General features: G+C 52.9%; 1 protein-coding gene across 2 annotated transcripts in view; it reads left to right on the forward strand.

The window, feature by feature from the left end:
• The window catches only part of TMEM201 (transmembrane protein 201), a 124,971-nt gene that overhangs the window by 70,561 nt on the left and 27,315 nt on the right, over positions 1–27,095 (forward strand). For both annotated transcript variants that reach the window (XM_032962235.2, XM_032962236.2), the window contains exon 8: positions 3,601–3,863. In XM_032962235.2, the coding sequence (XP_032818126.2) occupies positions 3,601–3,863 (263 nt within the window). The remainder of the gene's footprint in view (positions 1–3,600; positions 3,864–27,095) is intronic.

Genomic DNA, 27,095 nt, shown 5'->3' on the forward strand with positions numbered 1-27,095 from the left:
GCCACAGATGATAGCTCAGCTTAGTGGCTTATCACGCGGACAATTATAGCAGCCAAATACTGGAAGCGCGTGATGTTGATTCTAAACGTGGAGGGAAAAAAACCGGAGGACCCAGAGAAAAATCCACACGACCACGGGGAGAACATGCAAACTCAAAATATACAGGTGTCAGAGTTCGGATCGAAGCCACGACCACCTGTACACCAGGCGAGGTAGTTAACATCTCGCCGCTGTAGCGAGATGTTCACCCTTTCCCATTCCAAAACATCTAAAAGCTGCAGGGTGGATCTCAGAATTCGCAAGCGGTTCAGCGTTAATTTTATTTGGAGCATAGCGCCGCTGTTTTTAGAGAAAACTGCAGCGACACGACCGCACTCTATGGTAGCTGGCGCCAAACTGTGCCGCACGCCCTCCCGTATGCCCTTTTACTTCCAATTCGGTTTCAGTGACACGTATGTGTACGCCTACGCCATCGGAACAGAATCGGAAGACAATCTGATGACGTACGGGAAAGGGCTGACATCCTTGCTCTTCTGTCTGTGCACTTCTCACCCCACGACCCTTCTCATCGATCCGCTACTGCTGCCCCGACTCGTACCATTGCCAAGGTAGAGGCACAGATACGGCGAGGAGGCGGATTGGCTGTTTATTTATTGTGCTACTTCTCCTCAACGACACTGATTACTATTTGATATGTACTGTACGGTTTTTTTTGGAGTTGAGTTCGGACCCAAATTTAATCGAGAGGATCGTTGCCGATAAACACCACCGGGCATTTAACCAACATTGGTTTCGGCAAGCCTACTGAATTTTCTAAACTGGTTGGACAAGTCTGCTTGTACTGAAGCTATGCTACTGAAATCATTCTCTCATGGTAGGCCCTGGCGGCTGATTGGATGTAAAACATATTTTTATGATCATCATTATGTGGAGGGAGATGTAGAGTGAGGGAAAAAAGTATTTAATCCCCTGCTGATTTTGTACGTTTGCCCACTGACAAAGAAATGATCAGTCTATAATTTTAATGGTAGGTTTATTTTAACAGTGAGAGACAGAATAACAACAAGAAAATCCAGAAAAACGCATGTCAAAAATGTTATAAATTGATTTGCATTTTAATGAGGGAAATAAGTATTTGACCCCCTCTCTTTCAGAAAGATTTATGGCTCCCAGGTGTCTTCTATACAGGTAACGAGCTGAGATTAGGAGCACACTCTTAAAGGGACTGCTCCTAATCTCAGCTTGTTACCTGTATAAAAGACACCTGTCGGCAGAAGCAATCAATCAATCAGATTCCAAACTCTCCACCATGGTCAAGACCAAATAGCTCTCCAAGGATCTCAGGGACAAGATTGTAGACCTACACAAGGCTCGAATGGGCTACAAGACCATTGCCAAGCAGCTTGGTGAGAAGGTGACAACAGTTGGTGCAATTATTCGCAAATGGAAGAAACACAAAAGAACTGTCAATCTCCCTCGGCCTGGGGCTCCATGCAAGATCTCACCTCGTGGAGTTGCAATGATCATGAGAACGGTGAGGAATCAGCCCAGAACTACACGGGAGGATATTCTCAATGATCTCAAGGCAGCTGGGACCATAGTCATCAAGAAAACAATTGGTAACACACTACACCGTGAAGGACTGGAATCCTGCAGCGCCCGCAAGGTCCCCCTGCTCAAGAAAGCACATATACATGCCCGTCTGACGTTTGCCAATGAACATCTGAATGATTCAGAGGACAACTGGGTGAAAGTGTTGTGGTCAGATGAGACCAACATGGAGCTCTTTGGCATCAACTCAACTCGCTGTGTTTGGAGGAGGAGGAAGAATGCTGCCTATGACCCCAAGAACACCATCCCCACCGTCAAACATTAAGGTGGAAACATGCTTTGGGGGTGTTTTTCTGCTAAGGGGACAGGACAACTTCACCGCATCAAAGGGACGATGGACAGGGCCATGTACCGTCAAATCTTGGGTGAGAACTTCCTTCCCTCAGCCAGGGCATTGAAAATGGGTCGTGGATGGGTATTCCAGCATGACAATGACCCAAAATACACAGCCAAGGCAACAAAGAAGTGGCTCAAAAATAAGCACATTACTGTCCTGGAGTGGCCTAGCCAGTCTCCAGACCTTAATCCCATGAAAAAAAATCTGGAGGGAGCTGAAGGTTCGAGTTGTCAAACGTCAGCCTCGAAACCTTAATGACTTGGAGAAGATCTGCAAAGAGGAGTGGGACAAAATCCCTCCTGAGATGTGTGCAAACCTGGTGGCCAACTACAAGAAACGTCTGACCTCTGTGATTGCCAACAGTGGGTTTTGCCACCAAGTACTAAGTTATGTTTTGCAGAGGTGTCAAATACTTATTTCCCTCATTAAAATGCAAATCAATTTATAACATTTTGACATGAGTTTTTCTGGATTTTTGTTGTTATTCTGTCTCTCACTGTTCTAATAAACCTACCATTAAAACTATAGACTGATCATTTGTCAGTGGGCAAACGTACAAAATCAGCAGGGGATCAAATACCTTTTTTCCCTCGCTGTATGTCACTTAAATTCTCCATAACGATGCTCACCGTTATTCATGTTATGCCCACAATAGCTTAGCTTTCTAACGTATGCAGCTGTCAAATTTTCTTGTTTTAATTTTTCTCCTCCGTTGAATCATTCGTATGCAACTCGTGAGAGTATATTCTTGCCTCATCTCTAACCCACTCTTATTTGAGACATACCTTGTGCTTGGAAGTCTGTTTTTTATTTGTTTGGGATTTTACAAAAAACCTTTCTCACTCCTATTGTTAGTCCTTAGTATTTTTTTGTTAGTCCTTAGTGATCTCACACAGTAGGTGTCGGTCGTAGCTAAATGTCATCAGAATTTTCTTTCACGATTTTGGAACTCACAACTGCGGATCGTTTAGCTCATTGCAGCTTAGATTTTTTTTGGCGCTTCATATTCATACATTGCTACTAATATTTGAGAGCGCATAAAACTTTAACCCACGGTTGAGCAAAGAGGGTGCAGCAGACAGGGGGGGGATGGGCAACAAGGTGACCAGGAGAGGGAAGTGATGCTGGGACGGAAGTTCCCAATGTGGACAAAGAGGAGGGCACGGCTCAAGATGAGCAGCAGGAACAAAAGTGGAGTGGCCAGGCAGGTAGGGAAGGAAGGGGAGAGGGAATGACTGGGTCAAAATGATGGGGTGAGCAAGCATTTGCAGGTCTGAACCTTTAAGCATACGTGTGTGTGTGTGTATATATAAGGGGAGCAGTGGTGCAGTGGTTAGCGCTGCACGACGACCCTGGCGACCCGAGTTTGATTCCTCGCTCACGGGCAACACCAGTGACAAATATCTGAACCGGTCCTTGACCTATCTACGAGAGGCCTCCCCTAGGCCGTGGTGACGGCCACCAACCCACCTGGTTGTGCCGTGCCGTGCCGGCCTTCATAGGTGCTCCCGAACACCACTTGCCCCCAACAGTCTGTGAACGCTACACGGTGTGTCTTTGTTAGTTGTGTGTGTGTGTGTATATACACACCCCCTGTCCCCCGTTGTTGCCGTGCGTGTCGCTCCTCTCCGTGTGCGTGCCGTGCCTCACAGGCCGTTTGGCGGCTCCCTGGGCCCGTCGCCTCTCGTCGGCGTCCCCCGCTACCTGCTCAGCGTCGCGGGGGGCTGCGCCGGCGGCGGGGGGCTCCTCACGCTCTCGCCGACTCCGCCGCCGCCCTTCCTGCTGGCTGCCGCGCGGCACGACCCCCGCCCGGCGGGGAGGCGCGCCGTGGGCTCGCGGCTCTCTCCCTCATCGCTGCCCACGCACCTCCACCGCGTGCTCTCCCTGGGCACCGCGCCCACCGTCTACCACGCAGGTGAGACTGAGGTGGATTCGAGGTGGATCCGTGGTGGATCCGAGGTGGATCCGAGGTGGATCCGTCGTGGATCCGTCGTGGATCTGAGGTGGATCCGAGGTGGATCCATGGTGGATCCGAGGCGGATCCGAGGTGGATTTGTGGTGGATTCAAGGTGGTGCCATCGAGGATCCGAGGTGGATCCAAGGTGAGACCGAGGTGGATTCGAGGTGGATCCGAGGTGGATCCGAGGTGGATCCGAGGTGGATCCGAGGTGGATCCGAGGTGGATCCGAGGTGGATTTGTGGTGGATTCGAGGTGGTACCATCGAGGATCTGAGGTGGATCCGTGGTGGATCCGTGGTGGAATTGTGATTCATTCTCACGATATTATTATCTCTTTCTGAGCATCTCATTTTAATTTTGTCTTCAGCCTAATTTTATCGACCATCAGCGCCACGAGACAAAGAGTCGAATCGGATCTCTCGCATGGCATTGCTGCAACCCTTCATCTTAGGGAATGGAAGTGGATATCACAGAGCTACCTCTCGATTTCCCTTTAAGTGACCTCTGGTCCACAGAGTAGAGGGCAGTAGCAATTTCATTCCCGCTCTGCCAAAGTCAAGTGAGGATCCACATTGATTGTGGTGACATTCAAGGATGATTTTCCGGTCCTATCTCATCAGCTCACAGGGTTAGTGCCTGGTAAATACTTGGACAGGGAGGCTGCCTGGGAATACCAGGTGTTACAGGCTTGGAGCTGCGAGGTTGCAGCAGGGCAATGAATGTGCGAGTCTGTGTTGCTCTTCGAGTATTATCCTCTCGTGTACGTGTATATGTTTGTTGAACTTCTTTCGCACAGTACGTAGCCAGCCGTTCTCATCGGAGGTGCGGGGGAAGGACGGCAAACACATTAAGAGCCGCCCGCCTGTTGCTGGTCGCAACGACGGGTAGCTGCAGCCTGAGCTGCTGCCGCCGATGCCAGGCGGCAGCAGATCACAGCGGTTTGGGGCCCATTCGTTAGTCGTCCGTCCGTCATTAACACGTTCCCTGGCGGCGATGTCACCTGGGCGCTTGCCATCTTTGTTCTGTCGGCCACCTGCTTCTGCGGTGCGGCTCTGGGGGTGACGAGACAAAGGTGAAGGTGGCGGCGGTGGCGGTGGTGGTTGTGCGGAGGTTTTTGACGGCCCCTATTCGCTCGCCGCCGTCGTAAGCGCCTCCGCTCGCGCCGTGCGCACAGAGGTGCTGCAGCACGGGTGGGGGAAGGTTCCCCCCCCCCACCCCCGTCCCATAAGAGAGCCAAATAAAGTCTTTAAAGGTTAAGGTGCAACCCTGAAATGTCGTGCTTCGCGCAGCTAACGGCGGTAAGGCCTCTCCGCTAAGTGCGGCTCTAGAGAGGGGGAGGGTGTTGGGCCCGCTCTTGCGCGCCGGTAGAGGTGGGAGTACCCACGCTTTACCCCACCGAACGCGACCTGCCCATCGACTCGCTGTGGTGCACCCACTTGTACTGCCGGGCGGACCGAGGCAGCGCGCTGCTGACCCGGTGTCCTGCGTTCGATTCCTGGACCGCGGCTAATTTCAGTGGCGAGCGAGCGATATCTGAAACTGGTCCTGGGCCTCCCCGCACCCGCTTGGCCAACCCGCACTGACCAGCATGGTGAAGTATGGTCAAGTAACACCCACGATCCACACGGGGTGGGGAAGGCCCTCATTCACAAGTGGGTTGAAAGAGTACTGTAAACTATACTCACAATCGTAGACAGTGGTGCTTGTGCACGTGTAGGTATACGTATATATATACGATCCCGTTCCTTTTTTCCCTTCCTCAATAACAAAACGCTGACATTCGTGCGATAGTCACACATGCTTGCCGTGTTGTCGCCTGTGACTTTGCCGCGTGTTGACTCAGGCCTTGTAATATACCGCGTGCTGATAGCCGGTTCCTCCCAAGTTCCTCGCATTCTCTAGGCCGGGTCGTTTTGTTTTCTTGCGTCGGTTCTGCTTTGTTTCGTAACTCCGTGTTGAGTTTTGCCGTAACGTCATTAGGTCACGGACTTTTCTCAAAACGCTCCTGAAATGTGGCGTGACAAAAAAATTGTCGCGGGGCATTGTGGGTAACAAATAAATTGTTAAATGTGCATGCCATAGTCCATCTCCTTGCAAATATTTGTATTTTATCGGTCAAGAAAATTTGCCTCTTGGACTGATGTTTCTAGATCAGTCTGAACTTTCTTAGTCTCGTCAGCAAAGTCAGGCATCTTAAACTGTTGCCGGTGTTGATGCCAGATGTGATATTTCATGCTTAATTTGTAGGACTTCTGTTTATAACAACGAATAAGAAAGCTAAAAAACAAATGTGAAAATTGGGACGCTGATATTTTTGGTCTTTACCTTATTGAACCGAGACCAATGAAAGGTGGTGACCTAGACGTAGTGCTGCTGATTTCACATCGCCATCGTTTTTTAAAATCCAAAAACTGACGTCTGATTCATTTCCCACCCCCCTTTTAACCTCGCTCGATAAAAGTCTGCATCTGGGTGGTTGTGACGGGTGTGCCGAATACAGTGCATCCAAATTTGACACCAGATCTGCACCAATTCATTTTTTTTGGGTACTTTTAGAATGAGCGTGACGTTAAAGCCGTCGGCGGTTCAAAGCCTGCTACTGGATCTGTTCATTTTTGCGAGCGGTGGTCAGTGAGATCGCAGGATGCGGCAGCCCACTCGTAGCCTTAATTTTTTGAGTCCCACGTTTTCACGCAATGGCCGTGCAGCAGAAGGCAATAACGCTCGAATCCGCTCCCCGCTGTTAATATCCTGTTCCTCAAAGCTGTTTGCAAGATCTGCAGTGGAGATACGCTACGCAAGTACGCCCGTCGAGGTGTGTTGATTCTATGACGGCGTTGTGGAAGTCGCATCTGCGTGTTCAAATATTATTTATCAACGTCGACATTCTTCATTACGGCCGGGGTCTTGCGTCGCGCATCGGAGCATGCAGCCACGTTAACAGCTTCACAGCTGATGGGCAAATTGGCAGGAGCAGCTGTGGCTGAGTTCACACCTTGTTGCGTACAATGAAGGGCGGTGGTGCCAGTGGGGTGGTGGCGATGGTCGTGGTGGTTTCTATTTTCGCCAAATTTCTTTCGTGTCCTCTCCTTGCTATTCCGCGGGAAAGCACGCAGAGGCTGAGTTTTCATTGCACCGGCCCGAGTCTCGTGACAGTCCCCATAAAAAGTATGTACGAATATAAATAAATAATGTAGCCAGGCCCTTGTCAACTGATTAGGATATGGGTGACAGTTGGGTGCATGTAGTTCTCATGTGTTTGGTATGCACGTTGCGCCAGAGCGCAAACACCCTGCCCGTTCCCAAGATCACTTCGGGCTCGGCTCGACAATTCCAAATGAAGTTTAAAGGAACAAACTTTTTAACGACGTTGAAGAGTCCACAGCAACAGCACAATGTGAGGTGGATGCTGTTGGTGAGTGATGCACGGGAAACAAAACAACGCCCACTTCGCCACGTTCGTTATTAAGACTGCCTAACAACGGAGATTTTATATATTTTGTATAGGCTGATGTTTCAGGCAACGACCCATCATCAGAGTGGAGAGCAGGCAGAGAGATTGACTTTCAGTTGGAGATCGTTACTTTGCGCCCAAGGGGCTCGGCGTAAACAGAGAACGGTTATATATTTTTTTTTTATGAAAGTTGATCAATGAACGGCTTTGATCGGAGTGTTCCTTCGTCTCCAGTGGCGTCGTAGGCCAGCGTGGCCCCCCCAAGAGTGAACCCTCCGGTGGTGCCGTAGGCCAGCGTGGCCCCCCAATAGTGAACCCTCCGGTGTAGTCGTAGGCCAGCGTGGCCCCCCCAAGAGTGAACCCTCCGGTGGTGTCGTAGGCCAGCGTGGCCCCCCCAAGAGTGAACCCTCTGGTGTAGTCGTAGGCCAGCGTGGCCCCCCAAGAGTGAACCCTCCGGTGTAGTCGTAGGCCAGCGTGGCCCCCCAAGAGTGAACCCTCCGGTGGTGTCGTAGGCCAGCGTGGCCCCCCAAGATAGAACCCTCCGGTGGTGTCGTAGGCCAGCGTGGCCCCCCAAGAGTGAACCCTCCGGTGGTGTCGTAGGCCAGCGTGGCCCCCCCAAGAGTGAACCCTCCGGTGGTGTCGTAGGCCAGCGTGGCCCCCCCAAGAATGAACCCTCCGGTGGTGTCGTAGGCCAGCGTGGCCCCCCCAAGAGTGAACCCTCCTGCACAGTCGTTTTTAGAACTCTGCTTGAGGAGCACTTTTGTACACTTCCTGCGCATAATTTTTGTCGTTTTTCCCCCTTGCACCAAACGCTTATCTGCGAACCGCTTTGCATAAGCCCCCGCGCGCCACGCGCGTTTTAGTCCGCGGTTATCGCCGCCGCCCCCTGCGTCTTATCGGTCGATCTCCCTACCCGCGCGTCCGTCTGCCCCCCCCCCCCCCCGTCGTCGTCGGTCTGTCTGACTGCGAGGCCGTCTCGGTGTCTATCTGCGCGCACGTTTGGCGCGTATCTTGCGATCGCTCGTCGGAGGCGCATTTTATCGGATTTTGCATCGGGTTCTGTCTGTGCGGCTGTTTGTGCGAGCGAGCGAGCGAGCGCGCGGCTGGGTGGTCTTTACCGTCATTGTGGGGTTCTCGCCCGGAGAGCAAGTTTTAGCGGCAGCGCAAGCCGCCTGGCTCCCCCCTCCGCCAACCCCACCACCTCCACACCACCTCCCCTCCAACTACCCACCAACCACAAGAAAAGCGATAATTAATTTCGATGCCGACGGCAGGACGCTCGTCATCGACCCAGACAAACAATTACCGTCTTCTGAGTGGAGTGCCTCTCATGGCTGCAAGGTTCCTGTGAACCCATTTCAAACAACAACAACAACAACCACAACATATGATATGAATCAAACACCACGGATTCTTACCCACCTGCTGCACCGAACGACTCGTAAAGCACGGGGATCGATTTTAATCGCCGCATCGATGCAGTTGTTGCAGTGAAGATGCGTTGGAGGGGGCGAGAATGTCACGATGTTAGAAACAAGTTACAGAGGGCGTTTCAGCGATATCCCCGTTGCTGTACTGTACTTCTGTGCTCCCGCGCCTATGCTGCCGGCCTTCACAAACCCGCACCCACCAAAGGGGAAATGTGGTCAAATGGCTCTCGTGAATGACACGGCATGCAGAGGCCCTCATCCAGCAGTGGAGGGAGAATGGTCTGTAAACTATGCGAATACATGTACACATGTAGAAAGTGTGTGTGTGCACGTGTGGGTATATGTGTATAGTAGATAACCATACAATACAATCCCTCAATATGCGTATATTCCATAAATTAGGTTTCGGTATGATGAACTTTCGATTGTTTTACTATTTACACAGAAAGCTAAAAATATATTAAAATAATAAATAACTTGATCGATCTACAGTAATATATCAATAAGAATAAAATTGTGATTATTCACTGAGTATTTTAGTTATGTTATTTTTTTATTTTAATACTGTACAGTATAAAATATTATATTATTTTCAATATAAATTATATTACGCAAGTTATTAAGTGTTTATACCATTAAACAGTAAGTTATGAAAGTGGGGAACGCATCCTCATATAACTGTTATAAGTTATTAATGATACGAAGTTTCAATATACAAACGAAGCTCCATAAACTTTCTCTATTGACATAGTTCTATGAATGTAAGCATGCGACACTGATTTACCTTGCAAACTTAGGGAAAATACCACTTAAGTCATTTGACGCAACTTATCGCTGGACTTTGTAAGGCAGATAAAGTCAACTTTATGCATTAGGCTGGCCATGGACTGACGCGTAAATCATCTGACCAGGTCACCCGCAAATTGGCCCGATCTCACCTGACCTCACAAACTAAAGGAGAGTCGAGAGCCCCGCCTGGGACCGTGCATAACACACGTGTTTGTGAGCTGCTGCTGCTACTGTTGCTACTGCGCGGCTACATATTATAATAACAATAACAACGTCACCTTGTATCGCCACACAGCATTCGCCCATTGCTCGTGAAGAGAGAGAGAATGACTCAGAGGCTACTACTCCTACTACTATTTTACCAGGTGAGGTCCACTGAGCTCTGTTTCGAAAGCGACCCGGCCACAAATTAGAACCCAATGAGGCGGCTTAATAGCAGCCTGATACTCTGAACGCGTGACGTTGATTCTAAATGTGGCGGGGAAAGCCGGAGGACCCGGAGCAAAATCCACGCGACCACGGTGAGAGAGAGAGACACACAGAAACTCCAAATATACAAAGGGCGTCAAGGTCAGGATCGAACCCACGACCTGCGTTGTACCAGGTGAGGTAGTTAGTATTTCCTAGCCACCGTGGAGCCCTAGAGGTGCGAGGAAGAACCACAGGCAAGTGGGGAAAGGCAGGCAGCAAGGCACGTGGTGAGCCGGCACCACATTGCCCCCCCCCTCCTAAGCTCTGCTGTCCTCTATGTGTTTAGTTGTTTTTGCCCAATTAATTAGTTGCAGCTGATGATGACGCGAATCATGAGAGATGGTAACGGCTCGACGGGGTGGGGGGGGGGGGGACATTTTATCCAGCAGTGGACCGACCACTGCTGACGATGAATGTAATAGTGTTTTTTTTTTACTTCTGTGTGTGTGTTTGGTATCTCTCAGCGTTGGATGGATGTGATTTTCACAGCCGAGCACTTAAGCAAAGGGGAGATCACCCCCCCCTCACACCCCCCGTCTCTAACCGGGATCTCGTAGCACTCGTTAAATCCGCTCCCCGTGGGAGAGGGCGGCAGGGCATGAGCACAGAGCCGCGAGCCGAGGCAGTCCCCCCACCCCTTAACTCGCCCCCCCCACACTACCCCCCCCCACTCCCCCCTCCCACCCGCCCCCCCAACTCGCCCCCCCCCACTTGCCCCCCCCCACTACCCCCCCCAACTCCCCCCCAACCTCAACTCCCCCCACCCACTCCCAATCCCCCCCAATTCCCTGCCCCATTCCCCCCCCCCCCCGGATCCCCTCCCCCTAACTCCCCCCCCCCCCACAATCCCCCCAAACTCCCTCCCCTTATTCCCCCACTCCACCCCCCCCAACTCTCCCCCCATCCCCCAATCCCCTCCCCCCCAATCCCCTCCCCCCCCTCTATGCAAGCCCCACAAGCCCACATTCTTGTTTGTTTATTTAACGTTGCCCATCTAGATAATTAAAAATAAAAAGTCTAAAGTGATTTGCTGCTCGATTGGATGGGCATGAAAGGCGACGCTGAATATCCCGTTTACAGACCTGAGCAGGCGGTGGAATTGGGAAATTCCACGTTTTTCCCGTGGTCGGGCGAGTCTTATATCCAGAGGACAGAAACTGTTTACTTCCTCACAAAGTGGTGATTATATTTTAATGGCCCCCACGGAAGGATGATTGGCTGAGTCAACCCTCAACCATAATTTTTGTCAAACTCGCTCTGCCGCTGAGCTGCCCAGGGCTGGGTTGCGTTTACGAAAGAGGGAATTGAACTAAAAAAATGTCATTTGTTAAATTGGTCCCCCCCCCCCCCCCGGAATTTGCGTTTTGTCCTGTAAGACTACAAACGGACAAACAATGGAATGCTTCTCGATATTACTCAATCGCATTCACAACTTTGCATTGTTCTTTCGTATTCGGTAGGGAGAATTGGCTCGTCATACTTATCTCGCCGTGCTATGAACCTGGAGGCCTGAGTTTGATTCCTGGGCCACGGCCAATATCAGTGGAGAGCGATATCTGGACCGGTCCAGGTGTCCCCCCAGCCTCTGATTCGGCAAGCCGCACCTTCGAGCGTGGTGAAGTATGGTCAGCTCTCCAATCAGATCACCGACAGAGGTCACACACGAGCACCCGAGGTTGTGTGTTCTGTGGGCCCAATCATTGTTCATCAGACACACCGCTTGTCAGAACTCTCGTCTCTCTGTGTCATTGCCCAAACCGTGTTGACACAGTCAATGCTTTCTTCATCATTATCATCGTCGGTGGTGGTCAAATCCACTGCTGGATGAATGTCTTCCCCAAGCCACCACCACTTGCGTTGTGACAATCCACCCACCACCGGCACACGGAAGTAAACGCATTGCCAGAGACAATTTCCAGAAACATTAACCCCGCAAACGACATGAGTGTATCGTGGCCTTCAGGGAAACAAATGCACCAATTAACTCGTCAACAAAACAAAACATATAGCACGAGTCACCCTTTTTTATCGTTTTTTTTTACTGTTTTGCCAAGATGAATCCTTGCTCTAGGGCGTATTTGGCACGTATTGGTAAATCTGATATCGTGAAGGGGATTGCACATTCACTCTGAACAAAGGAACACAAAGAGGGACATTTGACTTTGCTCTTGTCTGTGCCTCTTACAAAGACACTTCTCTCTCACCACGCCGCTGTATTAAATCTCTGGAGGTTGGCCGGCTGGTTTACCCAGTATGCAAATCGACAGATTCCTTTTTTTTGCTAATTTTTCATTGGCCGTTGTCATACGTGCTGCTGGCATTTTGGAAGAAATAGCCGAGAGGATGTCACGGGGTCATCCGGAGGAGAACGACGCGGAGGGCGTTTTCGCAGGAGTGGGGGGGGCTGTTTGCAAGGGGCATTGTGGTGGCGAGATGTTAACTACCTCGGCTGGTGTACAGGATGCCGTCGTGGGTTCGTTCCAGACCCTGACGATGCCTGTACATTTCGAGTTTGCACGTTCTCCCTGGGGTCGTTCGTGTTAATTTCTCTGCGGGTCCTCCACATGTAGAATCAACGTGCGTTTAAGAGTATTCGACTGCCATCGTTTGTGATAGCCAGGTCGCGTCTGAAACAAGAGGCGTATCGCTCTGTGGGCCTAAACCTGATGAATATAAAATATGAATAAGTTAAATAACCTTGGCTCACGTCGCCATTCCTTCACCGAGCCTCCGTCGGTTTCAAGGCTCCAGAGCGGTGCTCGTGTGGAGATGCGTCCAGGGCCCCAACGTACTTCGAAAATTCCCGCGGCAGTTGCAACAATGGTGCAAGTTCCCTTAATTTGGCACCTCCCACCTCCCTCCCGGCTCACTGCCTCTGTCCACCCAGCAGGCCCACGTGCGGTGGGGTGAAGTGTGGGTAACTCGCGCTTTCTCCGAGACGTCTGGCCGGCGTGGAAGGGTCGGCCAAATACGCCGTAGGGAGGGCTCTCGGGAGCTCCCCCCGCTATAGTCGTTGAGGCCCCTTCTGCCAGCAGTGGCTTGATCAAGAAATTGCAGGGCTGCACCTTAACCTTTGAACTTTGCTTAATTTGCATGCAACGATTCAGCGAGTCATTGATCAACACAAATTCTCACGCTTAATGATACGTGCATGTGAGAATCAGTCCTCTTCGATTTGTGTATCTGCTGTACGTTAATCGGTTCACGTAAACCCCGCAGCCACTAGAGGCGCCGTATACACCTCGGTGGTAAAAACAAGAAGAAAGAATTGAATGGAATCGTTACCGGGAATTCGTGAAAATCCTTCGATTCGCTCGCAATACAAATTGGTAACACGCCTGCTGCAAAGCCAGCAGTGAGGTGCACAGGCAGTCATCTGATTGGTGGATCGCTTCTGATGGTGGGGTGAAATGTGGTTATGAATCCGTTTTGGCAATTGATTTATTTGTTTTGATCCACACACTCGCTGCATTATAACCACGGCCTGAGAAACATTTCTATAGTATATATACTCTACTGTATTCGTGGTTCTTTCGGTAAAGTCACGTAGAAGGGAAATAATACAAATAATACAAATAAAACAATAAAATTCTCACTACGTTACGATTCAACACAAGCAATCATCATCAGGTGTGAAAACCACGGCAAGAAAATTTGAAAAAAAAAACCCGAATTTTTTTTAGAAAAAAATGTCGTTTTTGCTTTTATTTCCCTTCTATGTGACTTTACTGAAAGAACCAAGAATTTGAATCCCTGCAGTCACGAAAGCTTTAAATCGAAATTTATACTGTACTGCTTAATAATAAAAAAAAATCTATAGATAATCCAACTTGAAATATCTTCGGGTCCTTCAAGGTGAAAAGGTTAAAATCTCCCCCCTCCCCAAAAAAAAAACGCAATGGAAAAAACTAAAGTGTGAGAGAGAGAGAAAGACAGTCAGAGAGAGAAAAAAATACATAGGGAGGGCAAAAAGAAAACTATGAAATAAACATAGTTTTTTTATATTTTTTAAGGAATTAAACGCAGGCAGCTGAGGCAAAAGCCGGGCCCAGCTGTCCTTTGGAGAGGGTTGGAGGCTTCAGGATATTTCGTCCCCTGTGCTTGCACTTGCTTGCACGTGTGTGTCCGCGTGCGTGCGCGTGCAGGCTTTTGCGCACGCGCTTAGTGGCGGTGCATTGTGGGTAGGGGAGGGCAGAGCGGGCGGGCGCGGGCGGGCGGGCGCGCGTGTGTGCACAGGCCTGCTCGGTAGGGAGAGAACCAGTCTGATCGGAGCATTCCGGATTTACCGTGCTGCGTGAAGAAATGCTCGCTGCGCCACGGCTCCGCGCGAGTACACGCAAGCGTGTCGGTGTTGGGGGGGGGGGGGGTGAGGGGTGGGGGCAGGGGGGGGCTATCCCCCCCCCCCCAAACTGGCTCACTCAACTGGCCCAGCCACGGCCAAGAACACCTGCCTCGTGTCGAAATTCGTACGTTTGGTGACGTTTCATCAGCGGGGGGGGGGGGGGGGCGGTATGTTTTTTTTTTACAAAAAAATTGGTAATGGGGGGGAAAGGTCGTGGCGAAGCTAGAATTGACCGCGTACATTTGGCAGCAGCCCTCTTGGTCATTCCACTGCAGGATGGAGGACCTCTCCGCAACCGGTAGCAGGCCACCATGGGGGTTAATTGGCCACGTGTCAACCCCGCTGGCCAGCTCCGGTTGGTGCAGGTAGGGAGCAAAAGACGCCGGATCGTAGTCCAGTACAACAACGAACTTTGCCACACTGCCCTCTGATGACAACGTAGGCCCACGGCAACCCCTAACACTTGATCTCCGTGTGGTGGTCACCCGTCCGCAAGCACTATCCAGGCCATCCTGCTTGTCTTCCGAGATCTGATGGGATCGGGGCACACACTTGGGGCGATTTGGTCATGTAGGCTTAGTGATATTTACTTGCTAGAAAAATGCGCATCTGTAGACTGGTTCACGTGTATGGGCGAGTGCTGTGTTTCTCGACGGCTTGCCTCGTGTGAGCTTGCGTGCCGTTTCTCAGAAATGTGAGCTCGACTGCGAAAGGGCGAGCAGAGCGTTCCTGCCCAGAGATAGCAAATCTCAAGCACTGCAGTACGCTCTTGTGTGTGAGCGTGTGTGTGTGTGTGTATGTGTGTGTGTGAGTGAGTGTCTTTTTTCTCCGGTTGCCACCTCTAAGGCACAAACAATTATAATGATATATCTCACAATACCGGAAGAGGTGAGATCTCCATCTTAATGCAGTGTTGTGAGTCATGTAACTGATAAAACCCGGCATGGTTTATGTCCCGGGGAGAGCTTTCCCAGGACAGCTGCCACAACAAGAGGGTGATCCTGGGAAAATCTACGTCACCACGGCACTTGTGCTAGGCTCGGTGAACTTTGAGGCCGTGTGATTTTGGAATTCCCTCCCATCGTCTGTCATTTACCAAAGTTCTTAAAACGTTGCTCAATTCAAGGCGTGTTAACTCTTTAGCTCTTATCGAGTGAAAGCGGAATAGTGCTGTTGTGTTAATGGCCACTTGGCGTTTTTGGCCTCTGGACATGTGCTCACCAACCGTAAAAAGAACATCACCACCACCGCAACCATCCCCACCAGCGTCACCACAACCCTCGACCACCAACCACCATGCCACCCCTACCGTCGCCATCATCATCATCACCACCACCACCACAACAACCCTAAACACCCCAATACTACCACTACCCCCACCACCAATTTTGCAACCATTCCCACCAGCCCCACCACTACCACCACCACAACCCCCGACCACCACCATCCCCGCCACCACCACGACCCCGACCACCACCATTCCAGCCACCACAATCCCAACCACCACAACCCCCGAACCCCTCCAGCGACCGATCCCGCGTTTTGGCTGCCATTAGTAACGCGGGCGCCGTCTCGTTGACGGATCGGGGTACCGCCGCGCTCGGGCTGAGCCGACAATTGATTGGGCCAAAGCGACTCGTCCGGGGACACACGAAGAGGAGGTGGGGGGGGCAGGTCGGAAAAATGTACAGTACGCCAAAATCCAAGTTCCAACCCGTTTCCAAAAAACCACGGCTCGCCAAACATGACATTGGGGCTTGGTATTTTGCCGCGGCAGCAAAGTTGCAGCGGCGGCGGCGGACGGACAGAGAGAGAGAGATGCAAAGGGGGGAATGAATGGACGTGGAGTCTACCAACGCGCGCTTGGGCAAACGCGACAAATCCCCCCGCCCACCCGCCCCGCATGTCGCTTAAATAAAATCGCAAAGAGTAGGCCCAACGAGTTCCGTCGCAGTGCAGTTGACAAAACCAAAAAAACTCAACAAGTTCGTCAGTGACATAATAGGCGACGTTTCAGGTGATGACCCTTCTTCATTGCACCTAAAAGATCTGCGTTCTCATTGGTTGTTGAAAATTGCGCTCGTGCACCACTGCCACCGCAGCCGCAGAATCAAAATCAGGATAGTCATTCGTACTGGAGGAATCCGATGAGCCATGCAGCTCTTTTGCACACGTGTCCAGAGCATCATCGGATAATGTGTAAAAAATTCCGAAGTGATCGATGCGTTTTTTGATGGGTGGCCACCGTGCGTAGCAGGTATCAATCCCATAGGCTGTTTATTTATTGTTTTGTTCTTCTTCGGGCTAAGTTCCAGTCTAACGTTCTCATTCGACAAGCACTCGACGTTCGACTTTGTTTTTATTTTTGTTTCCAGACCGAGAAAGGCTTTTGCGTGCTGTCTTTTCTCTCGCGCCGACGCCTGTTGCTCGCGCGTTTTTCTCTTCGTCTGATGCTGCCGCAGACTCGACCGAGCGAGATTCGCCGGCGCTCGGGAAGTCGATGCCAGTTTACGTAAGAGAGCCCTCGACAACAACAAACGCCGGCGTACATGTCGCGTTGTTCTTGCTCAGAGGAGAGCACTTCCGTTTCTGTTCCACCATTTTTACTTTCCCTTACTCTCCGCGCCCCTGCCCCCCCCCCCCCCCGAATTATACACAACCTCAGTGTCCCGCCACACCTCTTTCAATACGTCTGGTCAGCGTGGAAAGAGTAGGCCAAATATCCTCTCGAGGGGAGCTCTCTCTCTCTCTCTTCCCTTGTAAACCAAAGCACAGAGCATACTTGCACCTGTACCTCACGTTTCTTTTCTGGCGCCTCTTGCTGCCACAGGTTCGCACCGTCCTTTGCCGATTTGCGCAGTGTGTTGTTTACCCCACTGTTAGACCTGAAGCGCGCAGCTCACTTGCAACCTGTACCTCAATTTTTCTGCCACCTCCAGCTTTCGCATTACATGTGCGCTCTTTACTTTGTTCGCATTTGCGTGTGGTTCGTTCACGACCGTTGAACACCTCGTTTTTGCCCCATCGCTCTGTGCGACGGCGACGTACAACTCGACAACTCCCTCGCGGAGGCCCTTCCTCCGCCGGTGGCGCGAGCAGTCGTTTTCAGGGCTGCACCTTTGTCCATTTTTTTTTTTTATTACCCAAATGTAGATGACGGCAGCGTCTGTGTTATGCACGTTTCAGCGTCCCAAAATAAATTTCTGCCAGAACCCGTGACCTCTCGAGCAGCAAAGAAAAAACAACAACAACAACAACACGAATGCCGCAATACGACATTCTTTGTAAACTTCCAATTTTGGTTCGCATATTCGCACAAGCCTCCGTGCGGCGGAGAAGTAAAACGGCGGCCGCACGCGGAACGACGCGAGCTCCTTCGTCGCCGCAAACTTTTTCCGCGGTTATCCTCTGACACTTTGAGGTCTCTTGAGTGGCCACATATTTTAAGAGACAAAAGGCTTTGGCCTAGGGTTGACCTGACCTGTGGACTATACCAAGGCCTGTGTGTTTTCTCCTCCTCCTTGCCATTGAACTGGACAGGTTTGGAATCTCGTGCAGGTGTGACGGTTTGTGGCATTCGCGTATTTTCGCCTCTCTCTCTCTCCCTCCCCCTCTCTCTCATCTCTCTCTCTCATCTCTCCTGGAGCCACCCTCTCGTGCTCTGACGTCCCTCCCTCTCCCGCGTCTCCCGCCCCCCACCCTCTCTCTCTTTCGCATGTCTCTCTCTCTCTCCCCGCGTCTGTCTCATCGTTCTCTGTCATCTCCCTCGCCCGGATCGCTTTACAGTCAAGTGGTTCAGCATTGGGTGGCGGTGCAGCTGGAGGAAGTCTGCGTTACACCGTATCTGCGCCTGCATCAAAATGAATTCAAGTCGATTCAAGTGTGATTGTATGAATCACTGAAAAGTACAAGAGGGCATTATTTTACCGCCCTTCCCTCACCTTGTTGTCTTGCAGTCTTAGTAATGTTCATCGTAGCGTGACGAGCCTCACAGCGTCACGACCCATTGGTGTCTTTCCTTAAGTGCTTGCGCAGAGGGACGCGCGAGAGTTGCGGTGATTCGCCAGTTCGTTCGTACTCATGCCCTCGTCATGTACCCAGCAAAGCGACGCCGAGTCCGAGGACTCCTTTGGTTAAGTTGTCCTTGCCCCGCACCTTCGATTGGCTACGGTTGGCTATGGTACGGTGCGAAAGAAGTTCAACGTACACACATAGAACGAAGATGGCGTGTGTGTGTGTGTTGTTAGCTATGGGAGGAAACCGGAAAGCCTGGAGAAAACCCGTGCAGAACAGGAGGGAGAAGATACAGGGAGAGGTGCCCGAGTGGACACGAGTTGTTAACGCTGCGCCACCACCCTGCCCAACCCCCCCCCGCCCCGCAAAATGATTATCAGCGCGTTATTGATCCGACCGCGATGTTCACGACACGTGTGTAAAATTGCGTGCGCGCGATTTTTTGTGCACGCCGTGCGCAATGCGTTCTCTCTTGACCTCGGCAGCCACTCGTGGAAGCAACGGCCCCACTTCAATACCTGTTGGGACCTTTCAGCTTTTTACCCTTCGGATTTGCGTGGGTTTTATTCGGACACCTCGGCTTCCTCACGCTTTGCGAAGCACCGAGTCGAACAAATGAACGGGCCAAATCGTCGACATTTGCAGGACGCCTCCTGAACAAGTCTCGAGATTTCGTTGAGGCTTTCCTGGTCACACGACGTGCATTGCCATTGCTGTTACTTAATGCCGCGAAGCCCTCGTGTTGAGATTGACCCCAGATTCAAATGCCGGTTTAACCCTGACACACAAACGCCAACCTCCGTCCCAGCTGGACCTCTAGCACCCGGACCAATTACGGGAGAACCGCACATTCACCGTTTGAATTTATACGCAGTGTGCATTGGCACTGTTTGCGGCGAGTATCTAATGTTTAAGAGAAAAACGTTTGCGAAAGCACATTGCCACTTCCACAAAAAACGCGTGCAGACTTTACAATCATGCCACGCTCACACATTGATGCGTCTAGCGAACACCTATGAAGGCTGGCACGGCACAGGAGGAGGTGGATGGCCAACACCACGCCCGGCCGCCTTTGTGTCCCCAGTGGCGATTTTCACACACCGTACCAGGTGCTAATTTGAGGCTGAGTCGACCTGGGGAGGCCCATGACCTCTTAATATAATAGTCATTGGTGTTAGCCACGGGCGGGAATCGAACTCGGTTCGCCGGGTTCTAACCATTGCACTACCGCTCCCCACTACACTGCACATACGTGTGCACACGCACACACACACCGACCCACCCACTGACACCCGAACACACACATGCCCGCATGCGCGCGCACACACGTGCACACACACGCACACACAAAGGAATCAGTTGGTTCTGCGCCTCTCCAGCTGGACGAGATCTGTTAGAGAGAAGCCACTAAAGGCGCGGCCGGGGGGTGTGGGAACACAGCTGAGAATCGCCGCGGCATTCTAACCCACAACAATCCCATCCCACTCCACCACCACCACCACCCAACCCCTTGCAACTTCACCAGCACCTCCCCCCTCCCACTGCCCTCGCCACGGCAACCCGGCCTTAACTAGGCAGGGCCTGTACCCTCTCTGTCAGAGGCGTCGCAAGGTGTACACAAGCCACCCACACCTGTTTCCACCTCCCTCTGCGCCCTCACGCACACACACGTGCCTGCATTGCGCACGGGTGTGTGTGTGTGTGTGTGAGGAGCGCTGGCTCCCCACACACTGCGCTACGGACCTGCTGGCTCGAGCTCCATTCCCGGTCACGTCTTAACACCAGCGGTGGATGACTAAACCGGTTACGATCCTGGGCCTCTGCCCGTTCGACTCGGCCTTAAACGAGTACCCGGTGCAGTGTGGAAACGTCAGCACTGGGGTATGAGGGGTGGGGAGACAAAGGCGGCTGGGTGTTGTCCTGGCCAAAACCCATCTCCTCTTGCGCCGTGCTGGCCTTCGCCGGCGCTCAGTGAGAGCACTCCACAGCCCATGAGGTTATCCGGGGGGGGGGGGGATCTTTGTCCCTGCGTCTGTATGCACGCGTGTGCAGCGAGGGTGCAAGACCTAAGGGTGGACGTGCGCGGCACTTGCACTCTGGCGCGCGTGGTGTGACTTTGTGCCGCGCCCCGTGTCTCGGGTGTTGGGGCCCAGTGGCGCACCGTAGGCAAACAGCGTTGGTGGAGCCCAAACTTAGGCCCGATCAGATGTGCGGCCCCCTGACCCCTCCAGAATGTTTAGCCCGGAGGGAGGGAGGGGGAGGGGGGGGCAGCTCACCCCCTCCCCCTCCCAAGCAGTGACGGAACAGAAGTGACAGAGTGCGCGGTAGCACTATCAATTGATGGAGCGGTGACTGTCTCCATGTCTCTGTCCCGTGTCTTGTTTCTCTGTGTCTCGCCGTCAGCGGCCTCTGACTTCTGAATTGGTCGTGGGCCACCCCCTTTACCAGCGTGCGTTGACCAACGTGGTGAAGTATGAACAAACAGCCCCAAGGCTGACACGGCTTGGGGCAGGGTATCAAATCAGCCAGCAGTGGATTGACCAAGGCTGTAAATCCCCGTGAACAATAATAGTGATAATACGTAATTTCGCCAGGAAAGCTTCACGGAATCTCGAGACTTTTTTTTTTCAGGAGGGCCTTGCTTGGGGTAATTTCGCCAATTCCTTATTGAGTCTTTTGGCGCATTAACCTGCGTTGTTGTGACATCACCACCGCTCCACTTAAGGCTCGCCCAGAACCGCTCCTCGCAGCAGCGCCCGTGGCCAGATCAGCACCCTGCAGTCAGGTGTTCCTTGCCATTAACAGCACACTCACGCACGCACGCACAGGTGTACATCGCATATCCCGCCGTGCCAGTGTGAGTACGCAAGTGAGTGAGCACACGCGTATGTACGTGCGTGAGTGTTCGGGAGCGGTAGCACAGCGGTTAGCGCTACGCTGCGCTACGAACCCGGCGACCCAGGTTTGATTCTTGCTCACGGTCGACACCACTGACGATTATCTGAACTGGTCCTTGGCCCCCCCTAGGTCGACGCAGCCTAAAATGTGTACCTGGTGCGGTGTGTGAACATCGCCACCAGGGAGACAAAGGCGGTCGGGCGTGGTGCTGGCCACCCGACCCCTCGTGTGCCGTTCCGGCCTTCTTAGGTGCTCGCTAACAGCACTTGCCCCAACAGTCTGTTAAGGCTATACGGGGGATCTTCGTCTTTCTTTGTGTGCGTGAGTGCGTGTATGCGCGCCATGCGGGAGCTGTGGTGCAGTGGTTAGCGCACTACGCTACAAAGCCAGCCACCCGTGTTCAATCCCCGCTCACGGTCAGCACCATGCATGCGTGTGTGTGTACGTACACACGCACGCGCGAGTGTGTGTGTGTGCGTGCTCCCACACTCGCCTGGTTAGGGCATAATGGTCCCGAGCATACAGGGTTCAATGATGCGTACGGCTGGACGAGCGTAGCAGAGGTACACGAGAACCGTGATTGTGGCTGGGTTCTTTTTTGAAGTCGGTTCAGTTGCTCCGGTTGGTTCGCCATGACACGCGTTGCTAGTTCTCCTGGTTATTTTTCTTACCTTTTTGGGTTCCCCCCCCTACCCCCCCAAATTTGCCCACCCACCCCCAGCACATTGACACGAAAACTCAGTTGTACGTCCGTCCGTGTGAAAATTTGCGTCGTTGCCGGCGTTCGTTAAAGTTACGTTTTAACAAAAAGGGGAATGGGAGGAGAGGTGTGAGGGCAGACTCCGGGGCAATGGGAGATGTCCACACTGCAGCTTGTTAAGGAAGGGGGTGCTTTCGTCAGCCACTCTGCCCCCCCACAAACTCCAACCCTACGAGCCGTTCGGAAAACCCACGACCATATGGCATGTACCTTGAACTTCTTTCTCACCGTACGTAGTCAACCGTGAGTTGGGTGAGTGAGTGTATGTACGTTGAACTTCTTTCTCACCGTACGTAGCCAACCGTGCTAATCGGAGGTGCAGGGGTCGAGAGGCGATGTGGGGGGGGGGGGGGGGGTCGGGGGGGGGGCGAGTTTTGCATCGCGATGTCGCCGTTAGGCCTCCAGCAGGACGACAGCGGTAGGGCCCGCACGGACGCACGGACGCCCGGACGCGCCGCGATCGCCTTGGAAATGCAACACAATACGTCAGCACGCCGCCACGCCAGGTGGCAAAGGTCACCCCCGGAGCGCTGCAGGCGAGGATGTTGCCAGTGACCACTCGCAGCCGTGCGGGATTAGCATAGTTTCCAGGTCACTTGTAGGTAGAAATCTTTTCTCTGGGTGCATATTTGTCAGCTTGTGTCGCTGACTTTTTTTCTCCTCCTCCTTCTCCTTCTTCTCTCTCCCTCTCTTCTTTTTGCTCCCCCGCCCCAACCTTCTCTTCCATCCGCAGCCCTCCCTTCAACCCCCCCCCCACCTCCCTGCCCCCATCGCCCGTACACCTCTACACCTCCCAGCATTCATCCGCCTCTTCAACCTGCTCCCCCCGCCCAACGCGCCCCCCCAACATCCTATCCCGTGTCGTTCCTCCACGCCGCACTGTATGGTTGGCTTCAGTTGTATGTGTGGGTTATAGCAGAGAGATCTCGGATTTTGAGCGACAAACACCGTAGGGGCACTAATCACGTCAAGATCAGTCGGCCTCGTTTTTTTTTTCTCTTAACAAAAAAAAGGCGTGAGCAAAGTTTTTGGGGTTTTCTCGTCTTACCTATTACACCCTTTGTGTCGAACTATTTTTTGTTAATATCCACGATTCGGTCCTCGCCCCCTTCCTCCGGTCCGGTGACTTCTCGCGATTCACCAATTCGACGGTCGGTTCTATTTATAAAAAAAAAACATTTCATGCCTCGGCGAAGGTGGACTGCCTCCTGTGGCTGGGAGGGAGTTTCGCGGCTGTAACCGATTACTTACGGCAGCTACAAATCGCAATGCGGCTTGACCGCGGCGGCGGCGGCGGCTGCCCCGACCGCGCGTATCGTGTTTCGTATTGTTTGTCGTCGTCGTGACGTTCTGACCCCATGCCCCCACGACTGGACATCTGCGGAGAGGAAAGAGCTTTGTAGCTCATCGGATTCCTCCGGCATAAATACATTTTCCGATTGTGATCACGAAGCCGGGGAACAATCCTCGTCATCGCCGTAGCCCCACGAATCGACGCCGTCTCTTTACGCCCCTCACCCCACCCCTCCCGGCCCCCCCTCCGCGTAGTCCGGCGGATTCGCTCCGCTGTGGAGGTGCCGTGTTTCTCCAGCTGGGCCCAGGTGTGAGCGGCTGGGGAAAGGCCACGCTAGGTGTGGTGTGGGGATTGACCTTGCCCACATCCACACCCCCCCCCGCCCGCCCGCCTCCACGGCCCCCTTCCCCAGCACCGCTTTGTGGCCTCTAGACATGCAGGTGTGCAGGAAGTGAAGGGCGGCTCGACATTGCATAGTGCGACGTGATGACACCGAAGAGCCCTGGCATGGAGTAGGCGGCGGGGGGGCGGGGGTTGGGGGGGACGGTGGGGCGAGGTGGCGAGATGTTAACTACCTCGCTTGGTATGCAGGAGGTCGTGGGTTCGTTGCCAACTCTGACGCCTGTTGTATATTTGGAGTTTGCGTGTTCTCCCCTTGGTCGCGTGGATTTTTCTTCGGGCCCTCCGATTTTTTTTTTACCTCCACACACGGTTAGAGTACTTGGCTGCTGTTAATGTCCACACGATAAGCCACTTCGTTGAGCTATCATTTGTGGCCAGGTCGCTTCTGAGAAAGAGCTAAATGGCTCAGTGGGCCCTCACCTGGTAAAATAAAAATTGTTTATGTGCGGCATATCGTTGCTTCTAAACGGTTTCCAACTGAAGTTGAAAGAGTTTATACATTTGCTCTGTCTGCCTGTAACGGAGGGGCACAATACATCTTGTGCAGACGATGCAATGCAGGATGGACGAACCTGCAGTGTAAAGTTGATATGCAAAACTCGCTCTCTTGAAAACCGGCCAAATTGGTGGAAGCTCTTGCTCAAAACTTGTAGACAAACCAGGGCCAAAGTGACTCCTCTGTGCTCGTGTGCAAACGTATCAGAATCAGAATATGTATTTATACTGAAGGAATCCAATGAGCGATACATCTGTTTTTTTTCACGGATGTCCGGGATGTTCCCGTGACAGCCACCCATCGGCTCCCGAACTCTTGATGGAATACTCCCGAGGAGAACGGCGCGTTGCACAACATTGCCACGTTCTGTGCGTGCGCGTTATTTAACTTTGGTGTCATTTTCTTCTGACGAAGGGGTCCAGCATCGGGTGGGGGGGGGGGGGGGGGTCGAGATATCAGCAGCAGCTCGACGCTTCACTTTGCGTAAGCCGGTTTAACGACGGGCGGCGGCAACGTGGAATTCAAACCCAGGCCCTGAATGGTGCCAGCTCGGCGCTTCGCCATCATGAGATGGAGAGAGGCTAGGGGTGGGGGGGGGGGGGCTTTTGGCAGGTGGGGGGGGGGGGGGGGACAGCTCGGCTTTGCGTTTGCAACATTTTTTTGTCTTGACACCGGCGGGCCGAGGGCCTTGCACGTGCATTTGTGTTTCCTTTTTTTCCCTCTGTTCTCGACTCCCCCCGCCACCGCACCACCGCACCACCGTGCTCCCAGCCCCACCCCCTCATCTCTCCTCCCCGCTCATCCTCGCTGCCTTTGTTAACGTGCACAGGTATGTCAGGCCCAGGTGTCGGCTAAGGGAAGCGAATGCCTGGAGTCTCACGGCCGATGACACACAAATGCCCCATACACGTGCGCCACGCGGCGCGCACGCACGCGCACACGCAGACACACACATGCGGGCACGCATGCACAAACACACGTGTGGGCAAGCACGCACTCACTCGTGTGTGGGATCACACATGCACACGCATGCACACACATATGTACGCACACGTGTGGCCACACACGTATATACGCAAAAAATGCATACATCTACCCGGACACATGCGCGCACGTAGGCGTGCATACATGAACCCGTGCAACAGCAACAACAACCGCCATTCGCGGTGACGTCACCACGACGCGTGAGGCCACGTGAAGTGTCGAACGCCCGCTGGCAGGAGGTCGGTCGACTGACTGAGACGACTGGCTGATGCACCACCTGTGCCCCCTACTCTGCCAACTTGCTGTGTTTTATCCCACCGGCACTCCGCTCGTTGTTGTGAGCATCGCTCTTCCGCCCTCCGTTGTTGTTGGAGGGCGACTACCTCCCAACTGCCCAGTAGCGTCCTTCACGAGCCTCCTCCACAGAGGTCGATTTTGACACCGCTGGTACCGGTCATCGGCAAGTCCACTCAGCTCCACGTCCTCCTGTACCACATCACTCCATCTCTTCTCTAGCCCGTGCCGCGCCCGTTTAGCCCCCTCGATCCGGCCGAACAAAAGCTGTTTAGGCATGCGGTGGCTGGGCATGCGGGCTACATGACCCAGCCAACGCAGCCTTGCCTGCCGGAGGAGCTCACCGATGGGACTTTGTCCAGATCTTTCAAGGATTTGTGAGCTCCTCACACAAGCCAGCCTGGTTAAACCCAGGATTGATCATAGGCAGCCAACCTAAATGTTTCTAACCGGCGAAGATGTTCCATTAGGGGGGTCCACGTTTCGCAAGCGTAGAGAAGGGAGGGAATGACCGTGGCCGAGAAGACCTGAAGCTTCGTTGCGGAGCGACAGACCGGGTAGCTTCCACACAGCGTTACGCAACCAATAAAAAGATAATGCCGCTCGACTGATTCGGAGTGAGACCTTTGCTGTCAAACCGGAGCCGGTCATGAGCAGACTGCCGACGTTTGGGGAACTCTCCACTCTCTCCACAACTGCCCTACACGAACCCGTGCACACACACACACTCACTCACTTGCGTACTCGCACACGCACAATGCGATGTGCAGTGTACACCTGTGTGTGCATGTTGGGGTAGGGCAGTGGTGCAGTTGTTAGCACGCCGTGCTACAAACCCGGCGACCCGAGTTCGATTCCCGCTCTCGAACAATAACAGTGGCAGTTATCTGAACCAGTCCTGGGCCTCTATTAGGTCAACACTGCCTCAAATGAGTGCCTAGCGCTGTGTGTAGTAGACCTCGTGACTGGGGTGACAAAGGCGGCCGGGACAGACGTGGTGTTGACCCCACCCCCTTGTGCGCCGTGCCGACCTTCATAGGTACTGTTGCTCGCTAACACCACTTGCCCCAACGGCTTGCTCAAGGCTATACTGGGGATTTTTGCCTTTGGGTGTGTATCTGATGATGCGAGATCTTCTCGTGTGCTGCCAACACAATTGTGGGTTTATCCAGCATTGGGCATGTGATGTTGATGATGATGTGGCCAGCGGCGGATACACCATGGCAAACGACGATGTTGATGATGCCTTGCTGGTTAGTAGCCGGCCCCTCCTGTCTCTTGAGAGAGACGGATAGACGCTCCGCGGTCTCGGCACAGTCTCGGCACAGTCTCACGCGCGTGTCGATATCGCCAGAGTAGCCCCAGTTGCGCGTGACCCTACGCATCATGCTGTCAACGCGATCGAGGCACTGCCAAACTTGATGGGCGTAATGGGCTTCGCAGGGCGTGTGGTTTCCCTGATATGTGCGTGCGCGCGTTCACGCCCACGCACGCGCGTACCAACATGCAGTCTCATTCACACGGGCACGGACACACACACACGCACAAAAGGCAATTGGA

This window comes from Petromyzon marinus, chromosome 28 (assembly GCF_048934315.1).
Source record: "Petromyzon marinus isolate PM22_M1 ecotype Great Lakes invasive population chromosome 28, UKy_Petmar_22M1.pri1.0, whole genome shotgun sequence".
Classification (NCBI taxonomy): domain Eukaryota; kingdom Metazoa; phylum Chordata; class Hyperoartia; order Petromyzontiformes; family Petromyzontidae; genus Petromyzon; species Petromyzon marinus.